This window comes from Mesoplodon densirostris, chromosome 4 (genome assembly GCF_025265405.1).
Source record: "Mesoplodon densirostris isolate mMesDen1 chromosome 4, mMesDen1 primary haplotype, whole genome shotgun sequence".
Taxonomy (NCBI): Eukaryota; Metazoa; Chordata; class Mammalia; order Artiodactyla; family Ziphiidae; genus Mesoplodon; species Mesoplodon densirostris.
The window spans coordinates 141596388-141620585 of NC_082664.1; the positions used below are offsets into that span (position 1 = coordinate 141596388).

General features: G+C 37.9%; 1 protein-coding gene and 1 pseudogene across 3 annotated transcripts in view; both read left to right on the forward strand.

Annotated features, from left to right (window-relative positions):
* DMXL2 (Dmx like 2) overlaps positions 1-24198 on the forward strand; it is a 163264-nt gene that overhangs the window by 63392 nt on the left and 75674 nt on the right. For all 3 annotated transcript variants that reach the window (XM_060097340.1, XM_060097341.1, XM_060097342.1), the window contains 7 exons: positions 1588-1771; positions 4454-4628; positions 6285-6515; positions 7067-7338; positions 7981-8677; positions 9015-9136; positions 23035-23124. In XM_060097340.1, coding sequence (XP_059953323.1) covers positions 1588-1771; positions 4454-4628; positions 6285-6515; positions 7067-7338; positions 7981-8677; positions 9015-9136; positions 23035-23124 — 1771 coding nt within the window. The remainder of the gene's footprint in view (positions 1-1587; positions 1772-4453; positions 4629-6284; positions 6516-7066; positions 7339-7980; positions 8678-9014; positions 9137-23034; positions 23125-24198) is intronic.
* On the forward strand, positions 17011-17653 carry LOC132487577 (HUWE1-associated protein modifying stress responses 1-like; annotated as a pseudogene).

Genomic DNA, 24198 nt, shown 5'->3' on the forward strand with positions numbered 1-24198 from the left:
TTGTGAGCTTTTGACTAAATTTGTTAAGCTCTCCATACCTCTGTAGAATGGGGGTAGTAGTAGTACCTACCTCAAAGAGTTGTGTGAGACTGAAATGTGTGAGTGCGTGTGAATGCTTATACAGGCCTTTGCACATTGTGTGTGCCAGGGCAGCGTTAGCTGGTATTGTCAGTATCAGCAGCAGCAGTAGATTCTAGGAAGGAGACGTTTGCAAGTAACAGGAAAGTACACACTGAGGGAGAATAAAACATAGTAATAAACTGTCAGTAATATGCATTCTGGGAGGGCATTATCATATACATACAGTGAATAAAGTGGCCAAGTTTTTCTTATCTTAGGGCTATCAACAGAAACTTCTCAAAGGATTTATTATAAGTTTTTCTTCATTGTTACAGCCATCTCTTAAAAATGTTTAGAAGATTAAGCAAACTACAAAACAGCCCATACCAATGATTCCTGTATTATATATACAGTTCTAAAAATGCTTGCTTAGAAATCTGTATTCATTCTTGAGGAAGGGTTATTTCATCTGCTAAATATATCTGAGCACTGTTTGCACTTGATGGGAAATATAGCACACCTATTATGGAGGTGCTCAGTAAATGATAACATGGGGAATTTATACATTTTTGGAATCTAAATAAAAGGTTACTCTAGCTTAATCTGTTTAAGTTATTTGCATCTATGGAAAACATTTGCAGAACACTTTACCTTTGACTGAGTCAGATTCTATGTAAGCATTTTTTTAATGGGAAAATTTTTTTTTTTTCACGATGAGTGGTTAAACCACTTCAGGTGCTTGATGCTGTGACATTTTTGCTTAACTTAATGGAAATTGTTTTATAGTTTGAAGTTATAGTCTCCTTACAGTTTTATTATTAATAAGTTTGTTTACCTATTTATAACTGTTTAGATTATAAGAAGGATAAAACAAAATGCTGGAACTACTTCCATAAACCACATAGTTTAATTATAATTAATGATCTTTTATTATGGTCATTCTGCAATTTGTAGTGACAGAAATGTAGGTTTTCTTTTGATGTTTAGTTTGTTTTGTTTAGGAGATACTAATCCTCCAGAGCCTTGTTTTCAAGCAGCACATGTATATAATCTGGCATTAATTTCTGTTTCCTTCGTCAGGACCATTTCCTAGTTTTTATGATGTTCACAGCCATACTGTGCGTGATTTCAAGCTCTTCCATTGATACTCTTTCTCCACACAATGTAATTTCTAAAGCAATTGGAAGCATACTATACTGTCATTTAGTTTAGCTGTTCAAGACATAAGTTTAATGAATTAAGGTGAGTGTCAGGGACAGTTAGGTTGTTCTTATTTTATGGTAACTGATTGCACCCTATGTCCAGCCTACCACCTTGCAGGTCTGAGCAGGTAATAAATGGGGTTTGGTAAGAGTGTGAAATAGTCAGTAGAAATCCATTATCATTATTGGAAAAATAACTACACATAGATCATACTGTTTTGCGTTAATGTCATCTTTAAGGATTAAGAACTAAATATTAATAGCCTTTAATTTTTCATGTCATTGATACTCATAGTAACTTTTGTTCATTTCTCTTTATCATTAGAGGTTCTGTCTGTAATGTGTTATTAACTTCATGCCATGATGGTGTCTGCCGACTGTGGGCAGAAACCGTATTACCAGAAGACTGTCTTTTGGGTGAGCAGATTTGCGAGACTACCACTTCCAGCACTGCCAGCAACCTTACTCATGCTGGAAGACACAAAGACAGAGTACAACATGCTCTTGAGGTACTGTATTATTTAAAATGGTAAATGAATCTTGAAGATAATGTGAGTATGGTGGGAATTCATAAGTTAAGTTGCAGATGGTGCGTGGTACACATAATGATGAAATTAATGGCAAAGAATTCTCACTTATTTTATGTCACTTAGAAGACAGATATAGACAGTAATGATCTCAGATACGTAGTCTAGATAAATAGTATAAATTTAGTTCTTTCAGTTTTCATGTTGAGTGTGAAAATCTATAGGAGTAGGCAGCTTTGATTAATAAAACATGTAAAAGTCTTTGAAATTGGTTGTTATTAAAAATATTTTGTGGGGAATTCCCTGGCAGTCCAGTGGTTAGGACTCGGTGCTTTCACTGCTGGGGCCCGGGTTCAATCCCTGGTCAGGGAAGTAAGATCCTGCAAGCTGCGTGGTGCAGCAAAAAAAAAAAAATTAATTAATTAATTAAATAAATAAACCACAGCAATCTTTAAAAAAATAAACAGATAAAAATAAAAATATTTTGCTTTTGTTTCACGAGGATTAAATTTTACATTTATTTTTCTAATTAAAAATGACTATTATGAATAAGAATAAAGGTGTTAAGATATTAAGTGAACTTATATAATTACACAGTTTTCATGGTTTAATATTTTGAAAGTGAAATAATTTTTCTAGTTTTTAAATACTATATATAAAACAAAAGTGCTTTCTAAGAAATTAGATTATTTATAATATAGTATGAACTGTTGTGCCCATTATGATTAGGGAATAAAATGAGATAAACACATTATTAAAAATTACCAGAAATTTATTATAGTAAACCTAGATTGCTAATTTTCTTAATTTTTCATGTGACTTTATTGCACAAAGAGTATATGATTATTCTAAAATGAGATTAGGAAAAGGAAAAAATGTAGAGTTTATAATCCAACTATTCCAATGTGTTTGTACATTTTTTTATTTACAAGATTGAGATCATATTATGCAGTAATGTTTTATAACTTGCTTTTTATACTTAATGTGTTATAAACATCTCTGTACATTACTAATTATACTTTTACATTGCACGTTTACATTAACACTTTAATGGTTGCATAGCCAAAATGGTTTTGCAGTTTCGGCAAGCAGAAATATTTTGGGGGTTTAATAGGCTAAGGATGTGGTCCTTTAAAGTTTTATGTAAAGTAGTCCTGCTCTGATGCTCTCTGTGATTGGGCACTATTTATACAGTTTTTTTCAACATTTAAAGCATAAATGAAATTAAAGCAGAAGTCAGAACAGTTAGAGTTATGGTTTGCTATTGATTGAAATTTAGTGGGAAAAAGTACTTTATTTACTAGATGTTTACAATAATTTATATATATTTGTATAATATTTTATCTTTAAATTACATATGAGCTTTTGGAGCCTAAGGGCTTTTAGATATCTTTATATCCTCCATGTTATCTAATATATTTCTTTTCAAGTGTTTGTTAAATCAAATTACTAACTGCTACATAAAATAAAAGCAAAAATAAAATAATATGTAATCAGTATTTGACACATTTTTGCTGCCTTTTAATAAAATATTGTCAATTAGTAATGTTAAAATTGTTTTTAATAGAAAAAGCCTGATTATCTGACTTATGAGCTATTTTGCTTTCTAATGTCCTTTCCTATAAAACCCCTAACTGCAAGGTCTATGTAATTCTATATATACTTAAATTATACATTTTGTTCCTAGGAGAAGATAACTGACCAATATAGCACAGCCTTGGCAATCTAATTTAAAATAATGATAAATGTCAAAGATTGAGTGAAAATAATTTGATAGGTGTAATCAAAGAAATAAGCAGGGAGACCAGAGACAGAGGACACACAATAGAACTGATACTGTTTTTCACATGAAAAGGGACAAGGGCTGTGGAATTGAAAGGAAGGACCAGATGTTTTACTTTACTGCAGAAAGAACTGAGAGGATGCCACATTTTATTTAATTGATTGCAAGGAACAAAGGAAAAGAATGGTATATTATTATTAAGCATGGTATTGTTAAATGACAGAATAAGGAATTGCTGTGTGGTGGGGTTACGGTATGGAGAAAAGATTGTGCTGAGAGTTGACATGGTCCCGTGTCAGAATAGTTCAGATGATGGAGTATGCCATTACAGAATTTTTATCATAGACACATATCTCAGTTTGAACAAATTCCACAGGTCAACACTTTCATGGGGTCTTTCCTGGCTACTCTTATCTAAGTTAAGGTTCCCCTTGTTATTCTGTATTTTTGTACCCCCATTTTGTCTTTATAATAGAGGTTATATATTAGATTATTTAGCTGGCTATTTAGTTCTAAGTGAGAATTTTGGGGAGGAATATTCTTCCTGATAGGAAGATTTGGAATTTTTTTTTTACACCCTTATGACTAGTAAATTTCATCTCAGTACTGGGATATCCTGAAAAAACTAGACTTTGGACTCCTAATCTTTATAGGGGTTTCTGCAGATAATAAGTGTTTTTGAGCAACTACTGCCTTGAACTATAAAATTTGCAAGACCAGTGGAGAATATATTAAGTTGTTCTATTGTAGTTAAAGTTTCCTTTAAGATGGTCAGGTTTTACAGAGAGGAAAATTGTAAAATCCTTAATAATCAAAAGTACTTTGATCAGCACTTATTAGACTTCCTAGACTTGGATTTAGTAATTATTTTTCTATTTTAGACAATACACCATTTGAAAAATTTAAGAAAAGGACAAAGGAAGTCTTCCATTCTTGTAACACACACTGAATTAATGCATGACCAGATGGCAACGCATGAAGTTCAAAGACACATTTCCCATCACGCAAATGCACTGTGTCATTTTCACATTGCAGCGAGCATCAATCCTGCCACAGGTAAAGGATAGTAAAGTTTTATTTCTTATCTGCTAAAATAAGATAAATAAATAGAAAAGTGGGACTACTTTTATAACCTGTTTCTAATTTTATGCTAATACTCCATGTTTCTTTTTAAAATACTTCTTAATTGGAACAGAAATATAAGGGGCCATTTCTTAAATTGAGACTGTGTGATCCTCAGGGAATAACTTCAAATAAGTATTTTTGAGCACCATTGTTTGTCTAGAATATGGCAAAGTTTCTAAGTAATTAGAGCTTTAGTTCAACCTGGAGATGAACACAAGTGGTCGCAGCCTGGTTAATTAGTGTGATTTCCCACCCTTTTGTATTTTCACTATTATTCTTTCTTCTCAACTCTTCTTTATAACTTTATCTAAGTATATTTTTGCATAGTTTTCCTTATATTTCAGCATACCTTGTTTTGTACACTCATAGACTTTCTTGTCCTACACTTCGGGATAGATAGTTTTTCTTCTAACCTTGATGTTTTCTTTTTGCTCTTTTCCTCCTATGTCGTTGAGAAGTGTTTTGAGGCAGGTTCATTGTTGGCAAGAGCATATTTAAAGCTTCTATTTAAGGTCATTGTTTTCTTTCTGCATGAAAAACATATGACAAGGCCTATTAGTTTCATATTACATTGCTGGAAGAACTATATTTGTATAAAGTTATAGTTATGTTTTATTGAAATGGAAGTCTATTGCTTCAGGGTGCAGAGGATTTTATTTTTTTAATGTTTATTTATATAAAGATAGGTATTTAGCAAATACAGTTCCAAAAGAGTGATATCTGGATGCTTCCCCCCCAGTCTCTTTTTCTTTCTATTGAATGGATTATTTATAATTTGATTTGGGATTAAGGAGTTTTTTTTTTTTTGAATTATACTGTTTTACGTGAACTGATCTATAGTGTGAATTTCAGTTACCCCACATGGAGAAAATCTGCTATACTTAGAAGTTTGCTTGCCTTCCTGTGTTCTTTCTTGGCATTATTTTTCCCCAACTTTTGAGGAAAGTTTAAAACAGAAAAGTTGGAAGAATAGTACAGTGAACACTCATTTCACCCACTTTGATTCAACAATTGCTAACATTTTGCCAGTTGCTTTATTCTCTCTGTATATACACACATATGTATGTTTATATATGGGTGTGTGTGTGAGTGAAATTTTTCTTAATGTTTTCAAAGTAAGTTACACATATCATGGCATATCACCCTTACATACTTCAGCAAGTATCTCCTAAGAATAAGGAAATTTTCTTACATAATCACAATATCATTATCATACCTAAGAAAATTAGAAATAATTCCATAATCTCTGATATTCAGTTCATATTTAAATTTCAGTCATCTCAAAAATGTCTTTTAGATTTGCTTTTCTGTTTTGTCTTTCTGTTCCCTCATCCCCAAACCAGGATTCAATAAAAGTTTGTGCATTAGGTGTGTTTCATTTTTAAATTAGTAATTTAATTCCATATGTCTATGCCATTAGTTCATTTACCATTAAATTCAATTAAAAATTTCAAATCGTGCTAGAGTTATGTTTACTTTTTGTTTATCACATTTTCTGTGTAATGGAATTAGTCTTTATAGGCACATGTAATATTTTAAAAGACATTAGAAATTCACATTGAAATTTTATTTTTTTTGATTCCACAGATATTCCAAATGTCTTGGTTGGCACTGTATTTAACATTGATGATGGAAATGGGGGCTTTGTAGTTCATTGGTTAAACAACAAAGAATTTCATTTTACATCATCTACTGAAATATTTATGCAGCAATTACGAACACTTTCTGAAAAGCAGGTGGATCATGAAAATGACGATAGAGAAGATGAACGTTCACAGGAGGAAAGAGAGAGGGGTTTACGTATGAAACTAGACCATGGTTAGTATCCTGTGTTCAGATTTTTCTTTTTTACAGGCTGACAGCTTTTTGTGAAACCACCTTTGGTTTGTAATCTTTCCTTCCTCCCCTCCTTCCTTTTCACTTTTCCATTCATTCCACAGGTCTTTACTGACCATCTACTATGGACCATCTACCATCTAACTTTGCTTTGTTATAACATATTGCTTTGAGTAATGTATTACTTCGGAAGCCATGCTTTTTGGGGGGAGTAACAGTTTTGATAATAATGGTAATAATAGAGATAATGTGATAGTGTGAATGAAGTTTTGATTTATCTAAAACTAAGAAATGTAGTAATTTTCAGTTCAGACCAGAAAATAGTTTCCTTCCTTGGTTTTTTTTCCTGGCCATAAGTTGTAAAAGGGATTCATGATTTCTAAAGTTAGTATGCTATTTATTGATAGTCTAGTATGTAAATGATTTTATGTAGTATAGTCTAGTATGTAAATGAATTTGATAGTCTAGTATATAAATGAATTTTCTATAGTATTTCTGTTAGTATGTACTGATAAATTTATTTTCTGATTTAGAATTATCCCTGGATAGAGAATCTGAAGCAGGTACAGGATCATCAGAACATGAAGATGGAGAAAGAGAGGGAAGTCCTAGAACCTGTTCACTACCTAGTGTACCAATGCCACTGCCTACAGTCCTGCTTGATCGGAAGATCGAAATGCTGCTAACTGAATGGAATAAGAATCCTGACATGCTTTTTACTATACACCCGGTAGATGGTACCTTCCTAGTGTGGCATGTAAAGTATTTGGATGAATATAATCCTGGAATATTTAGACAAGTCCAGGTATATTTTACTGATGAAGCAATTTTTACACTTCTTAAAAAAGTAAAACAGTTGCTATTCAGATTTAGCAGGTTTTCAGAAATACTCAATGATTTTATTTTTGATAAGCAACTGAGAAGAGAATAACTTGCTACCAGAGGGGTCAATGACCACAGATTTTATAAACTTGATTAATTTAAGTAAAATGAATTTGGCTTTGAAATGTGATACTGAGTACTTGAATGTATGTGTATTCATTTTTTCTGGGAATTCACAATATTCTGAATAAACTTAAGAAACTACCCTAAAAATGTGACTCAGGATGAGTCCCCTCCACTTCTTCAGTTTTATTAATTAAATCTACTATCTTTATCAGTTATCTTTCTGAACAATATTTGTTTAGATTTATGGTTGTAGTCATCTAGAGATACAGGCAAGTTTCAAGTTTCAAATACTTGAAATTATTTCTTCGGTTTTCTCATAGGTGATGAATAGAGATATGATACTATATAAATAGAGGAAAAGGATTAGACCATAATAAGGTCGAAAATGATATATTTTACTAGGAAGCTGAGGTTTGACATTTTGAAAATGGAAGTATTTTTGGAAGACTTTGAGAGGAGGCAGACTGCTTGCACTGAATCATGTAATTGTGTTTTTCAGGTTTCTTTTTCTTCTCGGATTCCTGTTGCATTTCCATCTGGTGATGCAAGCTCTCTTAGTAAAAATATCATGATGTATGCCTGTATAAATGCTACAAAAGATTCTCACCACACTCTGTTACACCAAGACATGATGGCTGAATGCAGTCCTCATGGATCACAGCTGCATTCTGGACCACACAGTACAAATATGAACATCTTAGCTCCCACAGTAATGATGGTCTCTAAACACATAGATGGCTCTTTAAATCAATGGGCAGTCACTTTTGCTGATAAGTCTGCCTTTACCACTGTTCTAACTGTATCTCACAAATTTAGATATTGTGGTCATAGATTTCACCTCAATGACCTGGCATGTCATTCAGTTTTACCATTATTATTGACATCATCTCATCATAATGCTCTGCTGACTCCTGAATCAGATTTTCAGTGGGACTCAGACAATAAATTAAGTAGATTAATGGATCCTGTAAGACACATAAAGGGTTCCTCGAAACAACCTCTCAGAAATGCAGCAACACGTACATTTCACGACCCGAATGCCATCTACAGTGAACTTATTCTGTGGCGCGTGGACCCAATAGGACCTTTGTCATACACTGGAGGAGTATCGGAGTTGGCGCGAATTAACTCTTTACATACTTCAGCCTTCTCTAACGTTGCTTGGCTTCCAACTCTTATTCCTAGTTACTGTCTTGGTAAGTGTTCATTTTAATAGTGAAATTAATAAAAGCTTTAAAACAGTTATTTATATACAAAATGATTTATATTTGTCATTAGGAAGATTTTTAATAAGTATTCAGAATGTAGGCATCAGACTTAAGTTTAGAGTTTCTAGACTTTTGTTTTTCATCTTTTCCCTCTCATAACCTATTTGTTGAATTTTTTTGGTTAATAATTTTATTTCTATTAATTGTATCTGTGTTTCTGGACCATGGTTATGTCTAAAAAGAGAAGTGTGAATATTTTTTCTCATACTTCAGCCAGTAATAAAAATAAACTATATATTGTAATGCTAAGTGTTTACTTTCTCAGGCACATACTGCAATTCTGCGAGTGCTTGCTTTGTTGCTTCTGATGGCAAAAATCTGAGACTCTACCAAGCTGTGGTAGATGCAAGAAAATTATTGGATGAACTGTCAGATCCAGAATCTTCAGTAAGTATTTCCTAATCTTTATTAATATATCTAAGCTAATAACGAATTCTCTTTTAATTTGTTTGGGACGTTTATTTGTTAGTTGGTGTTCAGGGAGTGAGCATCTGTTCTGGGCTCTGTCTGACTAGTTTGTTTTTTCTTAATTTGTGTTCCAATTTACATGAATCAAAATTACAGTCTGTTGACGCTTTCACTGCTATGGCCCAGGTTCAGTCCCTGGTTGAGGAACTAATATCCCACAAGCCACACAGCATGGCCAAAAAGAAAAAAAAATTACAGTCTGTATATCACATCACACATCAATACGTTTTATATTTAAAGAAATAAATATGATTTTTTTTCTAAAATGTGATATTTTTCTTGATATTTTTCACTCTTTATTTTGGTTCTGTTAATCTTTTTTTGCTCAAGAAAGGTTTTAAGGCAGCTTTACCAACCTCTATGTTTAGGTTGGAAAATTTGAACTTTTCTGAGCTTGATTCACTATTTTAAAAGTCCTCTGGTTAGAATATGTTATCAGTGGGTGGCATTGCCTCATTCTGGTAGTTCTCTATTTGAACTGGAAGTCATGCATATTAGTCAGTACTCAGATTTGAATGGTGAATTTTCCATTTACCTATAAAAACGTGCCTTTTAATAAAATAACTGTTCTAATAAAAATGTTTCCAATATTGAAAATCAAAGACTGTTTTTGTTTTGTTTAATTTTAATTTTTATTTATTTATTTATTTACTTACTTATGGCTGCATTGGGTCTTCATTGCTGCTCATGGACTTTCTCTAGTTGTGGCGAGCGGGGTCTACTCTTCGTTGCGGTGCACAGGCTTCTCATTGCAGTGGCTTCTCTTGTCGCGGAGCATGGGCTCTAGGCGCACAGGCTTCAGTAGTTGTGGCTTGTGGGCTCTAGAGCGCAGGCTCAGTAGTTGTGGCGCACGGGCTTAGTTGCTCCGTGGCATGTGGGATCTTCCCGGACTACGGCTCAAACCTGTGTCCCCTGCATTGGCAGGCGGATTCTTAACCACTGCGCCACCAGGGAAATCCCTCAAAGACTGTTTTTGAATGTCTGCCATGTACCCCTAGATGTGTAGGGAATACAGTGTCTGCCTTTAAGGGGATTTAAATTTAGCAGAGGAGAGAAGTTATTATAAAAGGTTAAATAACAGTTTAAGACAGAAGCAGAGGTGTCTGAAGTTGGTATGTAATTAACTGCCAAACACTATTTCATAATTCAGGGGCAAGAGGGATCAGAGTAGGGTAGGCATAGAAGTTTTTATTAAGGACAGTATTTGAGTTCTTTTGTGTGTGTGTGTGTGTGTGTGTGTGTTACGTGGGCCTCTCACTGTTGTGGCCTCTCCCATTGTGGAGCACAGGCTCTGGACGTGCAGGCTCAGTGACCATGGCTCATGGGCCCAGCCACTCCACGGCATGTGGGATCCTCCCGGACCGGGGCACGAACCCGTGTCCCCTGCATCGGCAGGTGGACTCTCAACTACTGTGCCACCAGGGAAGCCCCTTGAGTTCATTTTTGATAGATTCAGAAAGACAAATCCTTGGTCTTTGCTGAGTGATAGAATAGCCTGAGTGGATACAGGAAAGTACGTGTATAAATAAGGCTTGTTCCAGAAACAGTGGTAATTGGACTGAAGCCACAAGTTCGGCATAGAGAAAGTCTAGAAAAGTAACATCTTTAAAATTATAGAGTTGGAAGATTTAAAGGTCCCCTAGTCTAACCAGCCATCTGATACTTTGTCTCTACCACATTCCTGCCAATTTGTCATCTGGCCTCCAAGGAGGGAAGCTCAACTCTAAACACAGCTGATTCTGTCTTTGAATTACCATCACTATTATATTGAAATTAAACTTGTAATCCTTAAATTCTACTTGTTAGCTTTAGTTCCATTTAGAATAAGTCTAAGATTTCTTACATGTGAGAGCACTTCAGACACCTATGTTGGAACCCCCCAATTTTTTTCCTCAGGCCAAACCTGCTGCTCCTCTGCCTATAAATTTATCTAACTGTTTTATATTTGACCCTGGTTACTTTCTGAGCAGCTTTCAGTTTGTTTATACACCTGGCATTGTAGGATCACTAGAATATAGCAGTATTGTGGCGTCTCTCAGTAGATACTATTATGTTTGGGCAGGCACGCCACATTCTTTGTATGTAATTCATATTGAGCTGACTTTCAATTAAATATCACGGAGCCTTTTTTTTTTTTTTTTTTTTTTTTGCTAGTAAGCCATTCTGTATTTGTGCATTTGAATTTGGGACCCAAATATAGACTTATTTCCCTATTACATTTCACCTTGCTAGGCTCAGCTCAACAGTACATCCTTTCAGTATCCTTTTGAATCCAGAATTATTGAATCCAGTGTTACTGCTTTATGACTTACATCACTGGCCTATTTGATGAGTGCTGTTCTACATCTTCATCTAAGTCAATTACAGAAATGTTAAACAGTACTGGACTGAAGAAAGAACCTAGCAGTATACATTTGAAATCTTTCTCCATTTTTATTGTCTAGAATATTTCTCCAGCTTATCCCAAGGATTTGCATGAGGCAGCTTGTGGTGTACTTCACTGAAGTAAAATACACCCTGTCTGCCAAATCTTTTTCAGTCAAAAAAGGAAGTCAGATTTGTAGGAGATGATTGTTTTAATGTATAGTAGGTTGAATGTGTGTATCCTAATGTCTCTTGATGACTAAAGCGTTGTACTAGATAGACGTCAGGCTCTTTATTCTGACTTACAGAAGTATGTTATTTTCCTTTTTGAAAATTGGAACCTTTGCCTGTTTTTAGTCTTTTGGCTGTGGCAATCCCTATGATTTCTCAGAGAGAACATCCTCTGTGGTTCATTGTTCTCATTGGCAAAATTTCTCAATAACCTGGGCATTATTTTTTCCAGGAAAGTATAAATTCATTTAGAGCAGTTGGATACATTCTTGGAATTTTAAAATTTATCTTGGTCTTCTGCTCCAATGTACTTACCAATGTACTTTTTTTCTTTATTTCTTTTCTTTTCTTTTTTTTTTTTTTTTTTTTGCGGTACGCGGGCCTCTCACGTTGCGGAGCACAGGCTCCGGATGCGCAGGCTCAGCGACCATGGCTCACGGGCCCAGCCGCTCCGCAGCATGTGGGATCTTCCCGGACCGGGGCATGAACCCATGTCCCCTGCATCAGCAGGCGGACTCTCAACCACTGCGCCACCAGGGAAGCCCTGTACTTTTTTCTTAAATCCTCCATTTTCATTTTTTTTTTTAAAGTTAAAAAGTAATACTTATTCATTGTAGAAAATTTTTGGTCCTTTCTACTTTTGCAAGCTAAATTCTTGAAATAGAAGACCAGAGACAAAGTAGGAATTAGGAGTTCTTTATTATCCTGATCTTTATTAACATTAAACCGTCAGCCTCTGTTAATGAGCCTATCTTTCTCTTTCTCTTTGTACTCTGAAAACAGTAATTAATTCAGAGACTTAATTTTTCAAACAAATCTTTAATTTTAGTATAGTTTTAGGTTTACAGAAAAGTTGGAGATATAGTGCAGAGTTCCCATATACCCCTATTGTTAACATCTTATGTTACCAGAATACATTTGTCACAACTAAGAAACTGTTATTGGTGTGATATGATTAATTAAACCCCAGACTTTATTAAGACTTAGCTGATTTTTTCCCACAAATGTCCTTTTCCACTAATGTTCCAGGACTTCATCCACAAAACCATATTACATTTAATTGTCATGTCTCCTAAGTCTTCTCTGATCTGGGACAGTTTCTAAGTTTTCTTCATCTTCATCAGCTTTTTCTCATGACCTTGACAATTTTGAGTAGTACCAGTGAGATATTTTATTGTATTTTCCCTCGACTTGGGTTTGTCTGCTATTTTTCTCATGGTTAGACTGGAGTTATGAGTTTTGGGGAAAAATACCTCAGGTGTGTGAAGTACGCTTCTTGTGTTACATCAGGGGCACATGCTAACGATATGGTTATTAGCATCTTCCCTCTTTTTTTCTTTTCAGCTGGAAGTTTGTTAATTTATTGATGTTTTTAAAGAACCAGCTATTTGTTTCATTGAACTCTTTGGTATTAATTTTCATTAGTATCTGCCCTATCTTTATTATTTTCTTCCTTACGCTTGATTTATTTTGGTTTTCGTTTACTAGGTTTCTTGAGATAGGAGCTTAGGTTCTGGTTTTTTTTTTTTTGGCCGAGCCATGCAGCATGTGGTATCTTAGTTCCTGGACCAGGGATCGAACCCGTCCCCCCTGTGGTGGAAGCGTGGAGTCTTAACCACTGGACTGCCAGAGAAGTCCTAGGAGCTTAGATTCTTTTTTTTTTTTTCTTTTCTTTTTTTCTTTTATTTATTTATTTATTTTATATAGCAGGTGGAGCTTACATTCTTGATTTGAAACTGTTCTTATTTTCTTTCTTTCTTTTAGGGAAGAATTACTCTTTAATTGAGGCTTTCTTTATACCTATTAACATCAATTTTTTATAAATGTATTTTCAAAAACATTTTTAAACATGTGTACAGTTTCAAAATTCAAACAGCATATACTGTACTGTTATTAAATAAAAATTCTGTATCACCTCCCCTACCCAAGTCCCACACTTTATTGGAAACCCCTTTAAACCTTTTGTTTTTAATTCTTTTGATAAGTTACCACCACAATTCTAAATGATATGCTTAGATTTCAGTTTCCTAATTTACCAGCAGTAGAAATCAAGTCATTTCCATCTTCTTTGATAGACAGGGAATTCAGCTTGCATTCCACTTGTCTCTCTCTCTCCACTGAGTTTTGCTAGTTGTATTAGTGTGTATGGTTTTTCTATTAGCTGCCTTTATACTTTTAAGTGATGTATACATAATCCTGTATTTTCGTTCCGTCTTCTTTACACAGTATCTCTTGTATCATCCCAAAGTAAAATGAAGAAAGTTGCACCCCTGCACTCACCCTTCCCTCCTCCTACTCTCAACTTGACTTCTGCCAGCTGGAGCGTTACCTTTACAATGTCTTTTATGACATGCACGTTCTATTCTATAACTAAAATTAGGTCTTATGGTTTGATTATGAAAATTGAAACTAGTAACCATCTAATTATAATTATGTAAATTTGATCATTTCAACTATTTGTCACTGATTTGTCACAGATTCTCTCAAGGGAGAAAGTCCAAAGGGTTAAATTCAAATGACCTTTCTTATATTCCATCAAGTGATCAGGCCACAGTTTTGCTCATCTTGTATTTGAATCAAAACTTTTTTCTCTAATTTTTCAGTTGTTTTCTTGGCATTTCTAATTTCTTGGGCTTCTTTTTTCTTGTTGAGAGGGAAAAAAAAAACCTAAGTCTTCTTCTGCACTGGGCTAAGAGCTCCCAGCTTCTTAATTGTCCTGCCTGTTAAATCTTCCTTTTTCTCTTCTTGGAGGAATTCCTTTTAGGGTCTTTTGATCTGGTGTTTTAATTTGAGCTGTGTTTTTTGGGATGCTGCAGACGTGTCATCCTCTCCGTTTCACACCTGGAATTCCACCACTGTTTCCTGCACCATGAGCTGCTTTTCTCTCTCCTGTACTGTCAATAGATTACATCCTCAAATATTGTAAATTTTTTAAAAAGAAAGGTTGCCTGGTAGATAAGGATTCTGAAATCATTCTGAATCCAACATGGCTGGAAAAGTGTTTATTTTACCTTCATATTTATTTTTTTTTATTTTTTATTTTTATTTTTTTGCGGTATGCGGGCCTCTCACTGTTGTGGCCTCTCCCGTTGCGGAGCACAGGCTCCGGATGCGCAGGCCCAGCGGCCATGGCTCACGGGCCCAGCCGCTCCGTGGCATATGGGATCCTCCCAGACCGGGGCACGAACCCGTATCCCCTGCATCGGCAGGCGGACTCTTAACCACTGCGCCACCAGGGAGGCCCATATATTTATTTTTTTTAATATTTATTTATTTGGCTGCCCCGGGTCTTATTTGTGGCATACAGGCTCTTAGTTGTGGCATGTGGGATCTAGTTTCCTGAGCAGGGATCGAACCTGGGCTCCCTGCATTGGGAGCGCAGAGTCTTAACTGCTGGACCATGAGGGAAGTCCCTTTCCCTTCACATTTAATTGATAAGTTTGGCTGGATATTAAATTCTAGATTTAAGATCTTTCTTTTGCCCTCAGAAATTTAGAGACTGTTATTTCTGTCCTCCAGTGTTTTGATAAGAGGTCTTATACCTATAATACTCTTATTCTTTTAATAGTAACCCCTCCCTCTCTCTCTCTTTATCTTGATGCTTCTAGAACAGCAGTGTACAATAGAAATATAATGTGAGCCATACATGTAACTTAAAAGTTTTCTAGCAACCATTTAAAAGTGGAAAGAAACTGCTGATATTAATTATATAGCATATTTTCATTAATCCAATATATCCAAAATAGAATTTCAACATGCAGTGAATATTTTACATTATTATTTTTTTAACATCTTTATTGGAGTATAATTGCTTTACAATGGTGTTAGTTTCTGCTTTATAACAAAGTGAATCAGCTATACATATACATATATCCCCATGTCTCTTCCCTCTTGCGTCTCCCTGCCATCCTCCCTATCCCACCCCTCTAGGTGGACACAAAGCCCCGAGCTGATCTCCCTGTGCTATGTGGCTTCTTCCCACTAGCTATCTATTTTACATTTGGTAGTGTATACATGTACATGCCACTCTATCGCTTTGTCCCAGCTTACCATTCCACCTAGCCATGTCCTCAAATCTACTCTCTAAGTCTGTGTCTTTATTCCTGTCTTGTCCCTAGGTTCATTAGAACCACTTTTTTTTTTAGATTCCATATCCTTGTATTAGCATATGGTATTTGTTTTTCTCTTTCTGACTGACTTCACTCGGTATGACAGACTCTAGATCCATCCACTCACTACAAATAACTCAATTTCGTTTCCTTTTATGGCCGAGTAATATTCCATTGTATATATGTGCCACATCTTCTTTATCCATTCATCTGTTGATGGACACTTAGGTTGCTTCCATGTCCTGGCTATTGCAAATAGAGTTGCAATGACCATTGTGGAACATGACTCTTTTTGAATTTTGGTTTTCTCAGGGTATATTCCCAGTAGTGGGATTGCTGGGTCGTATGGTAGTTCTATTTTTAGTTTTTTAAGGAACCTCCATACTGTTCTCCATAGTGGCTGTATCAATTTACATTCCCACCAACAGTGCAAGAGGGTTCCCTCTTCTCCACGCCCTCTCCAGCATTTACTGTTTGTAGACTTTTTGATGATGCCCATTCTAACTGGTGTGAGGTGATAACCTCATTGTAGTTTTTATTTGCATTTCTTTAATGATTAGTGATGTCTTATCCATATTTAGAAGTAGACTTGAGAACTTAAAAAAAAAAGATAAGTCACAATGTTGCCCTGCAAAAAGAAGTTTTAGTAAGCTGAAGTTAAATAAAAACTATTTAAAGAACTACCATACAACCCAGCAATCCCACTACTGGGCAAATACCCTGAGAAAACCATAATTCAAAAAGTCATGTAGTCTTTGGGGTGGGCTCAGCGGCGCAGGCAGGGCTACGGGGAGCGGTCGGCGGTCTGAGGCGGTGGCGGCCATAGGGAGGCCGCGGCGCCATGGCGGGCGGTAGACGCGCTCAGGCCGGCAAGGCGAGAGGCAGCGGCGTTCATCCTGTCCGCAGCGACCTTCTGCAGGGGCCGGGGGTGGGGAGGACTGCGGCGGGGGTCGTCCCGGGCAGCGCAGAGCGGCGGGGCGGGGCTCGCAGGCCGTCGGGGTGCAGAAGGCCTGGGCCACTGTGAGGAACCGCCGAATGCCGCTGGGCCCCGCCGCCGGCCCTCTCGACGACCACGCTCCTGCGGGGCCCCGCCTGAGGAGGACGCGGCCGAGGTGGCTGCGAGGTCACGGGAGGGCGCGGAGGATGGAGGAGCGGAAGGAGGAGGGCGAGGCCGAGATCCAGGAGCATCGCCCGAGCATTGGTTCTTCAAGTGGGAGCGGCAGTGCCTGGCCGAGGACGAGCTGGACAAGCAGCTGCCCCCCCGAGCTGCAGGAGGAGGCGGCGGCCGCCGCGCAGCCCGAGCACAAGCAGCAGAAGCTGTGGCACCTGTCCCAGAACTCGGCCACCGCTGTGGCCCAGCTCTACAAAGACCGAGTGTGTCAGCAGCCAGGACTTCCTGTCTGGCTTCCCTTCCAAAACGCAGCCACCGCCGTCACCAGCCTCTACAAAGAAAGCGTGGATACCCATCAGGGAAGTTGTGATATTGGAATTCAGATTGGCTATCAGCGACGCAATAAGGATGTGTTGGCTTGGGTTAAAAAGCTCAGAAGAGCTATTCATAAAGAAGATTTGATCAGCTTCCTGTGTGGAAGAGTTCCTCTACCACGAAGCTCCCCCAAGACTGACTGTAGTGTCCCCTAACCGAGCTACTTCAACGGAAACTAGCTCACCTGTGGAGATTGATTTGCAACCCTTCTGGGAAGCCATAGCTCTGCACTGTAAAGCCGTTTAAACATGTTTCTTTCGGAAAATGGTTAAGAGTGTGCCTGTGGACCCAATTTCACATTTAGGTTTAGGTCCAGATATATTGTCTGTTTTTTGTCTGTTCTAGTTACTACTTGCTCTGGAAATGTTTAAATAGAATGTAAGCTAAGAACGTATATGGGCAATTTTTGAATGTTAGCCAGCCTATCCTAAAAAAATGTTTTTAGAAAGTGAGCTTGAGCTGATTGGTGTTACTGTAACAGCACTTTTTGCAACATTGATTAGAATTTATTGCTTTACACGCTTATGTTGCACATGTTTCCTTACTCTTCTGAGTCAAAGAGGAAGTTCTTGTGTCTTAAGAATTCTATTGCATTTATACTTACCTGGAGAGCCTAGTCAGTGACAGGCAAGTAAGGTAGATAACTGCTGGGCTCGTTCTCATGGGAACTCCCTTTGATACCTTAGGTTATTGAGTGTGCCTGTAGAACGTGAGTGTTGATGACCCAAGAGGGAGTGGACAGATGTAAGAATAATTAAATTGACTTTCCTTCTGTCTGTTGTCCCTTCGGGCCTTGCTTTGATAGCCAGGGCTGTTAAAGAACAGGTCCATCACCATGTCCCCAGGCCAGACCTGCCATAAAAAGGCATTTTGGCTGAGGGGTTTAAGTATTATTGGAGAAGCCTGAGGTATATAGTCAGTAAGTTTGTTGTTGCTTGTTCTCTAATACAGGCTTCCAGATAGAACTGGGAGAGGTACTTATAGGACATTCAATACTGCTGTAAAAATAAAACAACAAAATAATAAGACTTGGTTGAAGCCAAGATGAAAACACGGATTGTGCAAGTGACTAAGCAGATAGAAGTAATTAGTGAGTTAGGTCATGAGTCCTGTTAAAAGTTAACATTTCTGAGCCATAGTGTAGGTCATCTAAAATAAAGTAATCTGGGACTTCCCTGGTGGCGCAGTGGTTGAGAGTCCGCCTGCCGATGCAGGGGACACGGGTTCGTGCCCCGGTCCGGGAAGATCCCACATGCTGCGGAGCGGCTGGGTCCGTGAGCCATGGCCGCTGAGCCTGCATGTCCGGAGCCTGTGCTCCACAACGGGTGAGGCCACAACGGTGAGAGGCCCGCGTACCGCAAAAAAAAAAAAAAAAAAAGTATAAATAAATAAATAAAATAAAGTAAGCTGGTAATAAAAAACTGGGATATATACAAAGGGCTTCTATATCATCAATACTTTAATGCTTACAGAGATTCTTGTTCTCTTTGCCAAACATTGATTCTTTACCTGAAACCCCATTCAGAACATGGAGTTGGAAAAAGTGTTGTTTTTTTCCCCCTCCTGATTGTGAGTTTGTTTACGATAAGTTAAAAACACAAAAACATTTTATTGCAAGAAAGTCCATGATGTATGGATGCAGTACTTAAGACTGCTTGCTGTTTCTAATATAGTGGAATAGTTGATGCCATCAGAAAGTTTGAAACCCAGGCAAAACAGAGATTGATCTGTTCCTACTGAATCACAGTTTCACATCTTTTACCATTAAGTTTGAAAAAAATTACTAGAAGTGTACATAGTTTGTCAGATTAATTTTAGTGCATGGTAGTATTTGATGGAGTTGTGTTTTCTTTAAGCATTTTCATTCCTTTGTCATCACGTGGGTTTATGATTCATTCCATATTTCTCTTGTTAAAGTGTCTCTTTTTCTGTATTATACTCTACTATAGAAGTTAGTTTTAAGAAACATAAATGCCACTCTTGTTACAAAATCTTAAAAAAGAAAAAAAAAGTCATGTACCAGAATGTTCATTGCAGCTCTCTTTACAATAGCCAGGACATGGAAGCAACCTAAGTGTCCATTGACAGATGAATGGATAAAGAAGATGTGGCACATATATACAATGGAATATTACTCAGACATAAAAAGAAACAATATTGAGTTATTTGTAGTGAGGTGGATGGGCCTAGAGTCCGTCATAAAGAGTGAAGTAAGTCAGAAAGAGAGAAACAAATACCATATGCTAACACATATATATGGAATCTAAGAAAAAAGAAAAGGTCATGAAGAACCTAGGGGTAAGATGGGAATAAAGACACAGACCTACTAGAGAATGGACTTGAGGATATGGGGAGGGGGAATGGTAAGCTGGGACGAAGTGAGAGAGTGGCATGGACATATATACACTACCAAACGTAAAATAGATAGCTAGTGGGAAGCAGCCGCATAGCACAGGGAGATGAGCTTGTTGCTTTGTGACCACCTAGAGGGCTGGGATAGGGAGGGTCGGAGGGAGACGCAAGAGGGAGGAGCTATGGGGATATATGTATACTTATAGCTGATTCACTTTGTTATACAGCAGAAACTAACACACCATTGTAAAGCAATTATACTCCAATAAAAATGTTAATAAAAAAAAACAAACTAAGATTGTCACTTGGTCAAGAGACTGTCAAACTAAGAAGTTGTCTATATTGAAAACAAGATAATCGAAGTAGATGAAAAAAAGTGTTTACTTTCTTAAAGCTAGAAAAGTAAAATTAAAATTAAACTTATTTTTGGTAAAAATAAACTTAAATTTAAAATATTGTGAATTTTAATACACTTACTTTTCAATTTTTAAATATTTTTCAACCACTTTAATGTTCTGAAAAAAAATAACCATTAAAAATGCATAAAAACATGTCTGTGCAGTTTTACTTTTGCCTTATGCTCCAATATGGCTCATCAAGATACTGCTGGATCCTGTATTTAACATTTTGCGGGACTTCCCTGGTGGTGTAGTGGTTAAGAATCTGCCTTCCAATGCAGGGAACACGGGTTCAACCCCTGGTTGGGGAACTAAGATCCCACATGCTGCAGGGCAACTAAGCCCACGCGCCACAACTACTGAGCCCGTGCTCTCTGGAGCTCGCCTACTGCAACTAGAGAGAAGCTAGCGTGAGCAATGAAGAGCCTGTATACTGCGACTAAGACCCAACGCAGCCAAATAAGTAAACAAATGTTAAAAAAAAAAGATTTTGCTATTTTATTCATTATGATTTTTTACATTAATTTTTATTTAAAAATATTGCATTGGGGGGCTTCCCTGGTGGCGCAGGGGTTGAGTCCGCCTGCCGATGCAGGGGACACGGGTTCGTGTCCCCGTCCGGGAAGATCCCACATGCTGCGGAGCGGCTAGGCCTGTGAGCTATGGCCACTGAGCCTGCGTGTCCGGAGCCTGTGCTCCGCAACGGGAGAGGCCACAACAGTGAGGGGCCCGTGTACCGCAAAAAAAAAAAAAAAAAAAAAAAAAAATATTGCATTGGGCCTCCCTGGTGGCGCAGTGGTTGAGAGTCCGCCTGCCGGTGCAGGGGATATGGGTTCGTGCCCCGGTCCGGGAGGATCCCATATGCCGTGGAGCAGCTGGGCCCGTGAGCCATGGCCGCTGAGCCTGCGTGTCCAGAGCCTGTGCTCCGCAATGGAAGAGGCCACAACAGTGAGAGTCCCGCATACCGCAAAAAAAAAAAAAAAAAAAAAAAATATTGCATTGAGCTTCCCTGGTGGCACAGTGGTTGAGAGTCCACCTGCTGATGCAGGGGACACAGGTTCGTGCCCCGGTCTGGGAAGATCCCACGTGCTGCGGAGCGGCTAGGCCCATGAGCCATGGCCGCTGAGCCTGCGCATCCGGAACCTGTGCTCCGCAACGGGAGAGGCCGCAACAGTGAGGCCCGCATACCGCAAAAAAATAAAAAAATATTGCATTAAGATATTATTTATCTTGATTATTGAGCTTTTGGTGCCCCCTTAAAATTGAGGGTGAAGTTGAGCGGGATCCTGTAGTGTTGAATAAGGCATTCGGTATCTCCATTGGTTATAGTGCTGGCAGAATAATTGTGGGCAGGGAAGGCACATCCTTAGCTGGAATAGGTATTCCTGTGAGGAGATCTCGGCCTTGGCTATATGTTGGAAGCAGCTGAGGAGCTTGTAAAATGCCTGATGATCAGATTGTACCCCAGACCAGTACGTCAACGTATGAAAGTGGGATCTAAACATCAGTGATCATTAAAGCTCCCCAGGTTGTTCAGTGTGCACCCAAGTCTGAGAACCATTGATCTGCAGCAGTACTTCTTAAACTTCAGGATGCACATGAATCATCTGGAGAGCTTGTTAAAATGCAGATGTATTAGCTTTGGGGTCTGGGAGTCTGCATTTATGAAAAGCTGTTGCTACTGGTCTAGTGACCACACTTTAAGTAGCTAAGATTCATGGTGTGTTAGAGAAATTCCGGTGTTTTAATCTCACCAACTGTAGGCCACAGTTGAGTCCAGATTTCAAGTGGACAAACCCAGCAGACTGTTGGCACCACTTCCAGATGTCTGAGCTAACATTTTAAATCCTGAATCTTGGGTGAATATACGCATAACAATAAATTCAGCCCTACCCAAGCACATATTTTGTCCTCCTTTGTCTAATAACCCTATAATCTGTTCCCATTCATGCACTCTGGAATTCTGCTGATACAAATTGGAAAGATCCTACAACTCCGGTGTATATGCTGCTTTCCCATAGCCAACCTTGTACTTAGTCTCCTAGGCTAAGCTGGGATCTTATTCCTCTTAGTGGCCTGAAGGTAGTAAATAGTGGAGGTGGTGCTGAGGAGAATGGGCATCTCAGTTTTTTTTTTTTTTTTTTTGTGGTACGCAGGCCTCTCACTGTTGTGGCCTCTCCCGTTGCGGAGCACAGGCTCCGGACGCGCAGGCTCAGCGGCCATGGCTCACGGATCCAGCCGTTCTGTGGCATGTGGGATTTTCCCGGACCAGGGCACGAACCCATGTCCCCTGCATCGGCAGGTGGACTCTCAACCACTGCGCCACCAGGGAAGCCCGGCATCTCAGTTTTTATGCTAGAGAATGATGCTTGGAAGGAGGGAGAAGGAAAACTGCTTTTTTCAGCAGAAAGGTTTTGGCGTTTTGGGATTCAAAGTTAGGCTTCCTCTTAGTTTACACATCCCCATCCCAAGACACAGAGTCCCACTTCTCAACCTTTACCCTTATCTTCGATCTGGCAGGGTTGTACTTTTATATGGCATTGCATATCTGCAAACCGTACACATAGGCATAGGGCTACATCCTCAGCCAGATCTCTCATGGAGCATTAAGGTTGCTAAATGAAGACATGTTCAAAGAACTAGATGCCTTGAAGTTATATACTGTTTACGTAAACACTATAGATTTTTTTCCTTAGTTAATTTTTAAAATGAGAATGAGTAAAGAAAGTTGAAATATTTCTTTGAATGTATGAATTGCCATTTGTTAGTCAGTGAATATTTAGAAGGGCCTTTAATGTCCGAGATGCTGTGTCATATTGACAGTAGATTCATATGTTGTTGATCATTAACTTTTTTTTTTTTTTTTTTTTTTTACAGAAACTTATTGGAGAAGTGTTTAATATTGTGAGCCAACAGTCTACTGCTCGACCTGGCTGCATTATTGAACTCAATGCAATAACCAACCAAGTAAAACCATGCTTATGAATTGGTGTTACTAACATACTTTATCCCAGAGTGCTTAATATGCATAAGATACACAGTTGAACCTTGAACAACTTGGGGGTTAGGAGCACTGACCCTTCTCACTATAGAAAATGCACGTATAACTTACAGTCAGCTTTCTGGATCCTCAGTTCTGCATCTGCATATACAGTTAACTGCAGATTGAGTAGTACTATAATAATTACTATTGAAAAAAATTCCCATGTAAGGGGACCTGTGCAGTTCAAGAGTCAACTATATTTCATTGCAGAATAGTTCTCTTGTTTGATACTAAATATAGCCAACTTCTCTTGATTTCCTTAGTGAAAATCTCCAATGATTTACGAATTCTTCTTCTCCAGTTGAATTGTATCTGTAGCCTTATTTCCTGTTTAAAGGTCATTTGATTCAGTCAGGGAAGCCATGAAGGAAAATACAGTACAGCTGCATAGAGGCCCGGTTTGTGGTTTTTCTTTTTATATTGTTATTCATTTCAACTCAGTAGATGGTGACATCAGCTTTAAGAGTGTTTGCTTTGTTAGGCTGAGTATTAGGTATTTTTATAAGATCCATTAAAATGAAGATGGAAGTAGGATCAAAGTATGCATTTACTTTCTAAGTACAGGTCTTTTGTGTAGGCAGTGTTCTTTCCTAGCCCCTACCTAGAAAAGAAGGAGAACCCTTCCCTCTACAGGGAGTTTGTAAATCCCATTATAGCCCTCATATTTGTTTCTTCAGGATCATGTTTGTGGACTGAAGGGGATAGAAGTAATATATTCATTCCAAATATGAAAAAAGGTTACTTTGATGAGGAAGTTACCAACTATTTTCAAACAAGGAAATGAAGAAAGAGCCAACCATATTTAAAAACAAATATAGTGTTATGTCATTATTTTTCCATGATGCCTTGTACATTCTGTTAGGGAAAATGTAATAATTTCCACCAATGTAGAGAAATTACCACATCAGCTAGCTCTTGGCAACAGAAATGTGGCTGCCAGACTCAAATTACTAACGCCTCCTAGGAAACCCTTAACTTGTGATTTCCTTTTTTTCACT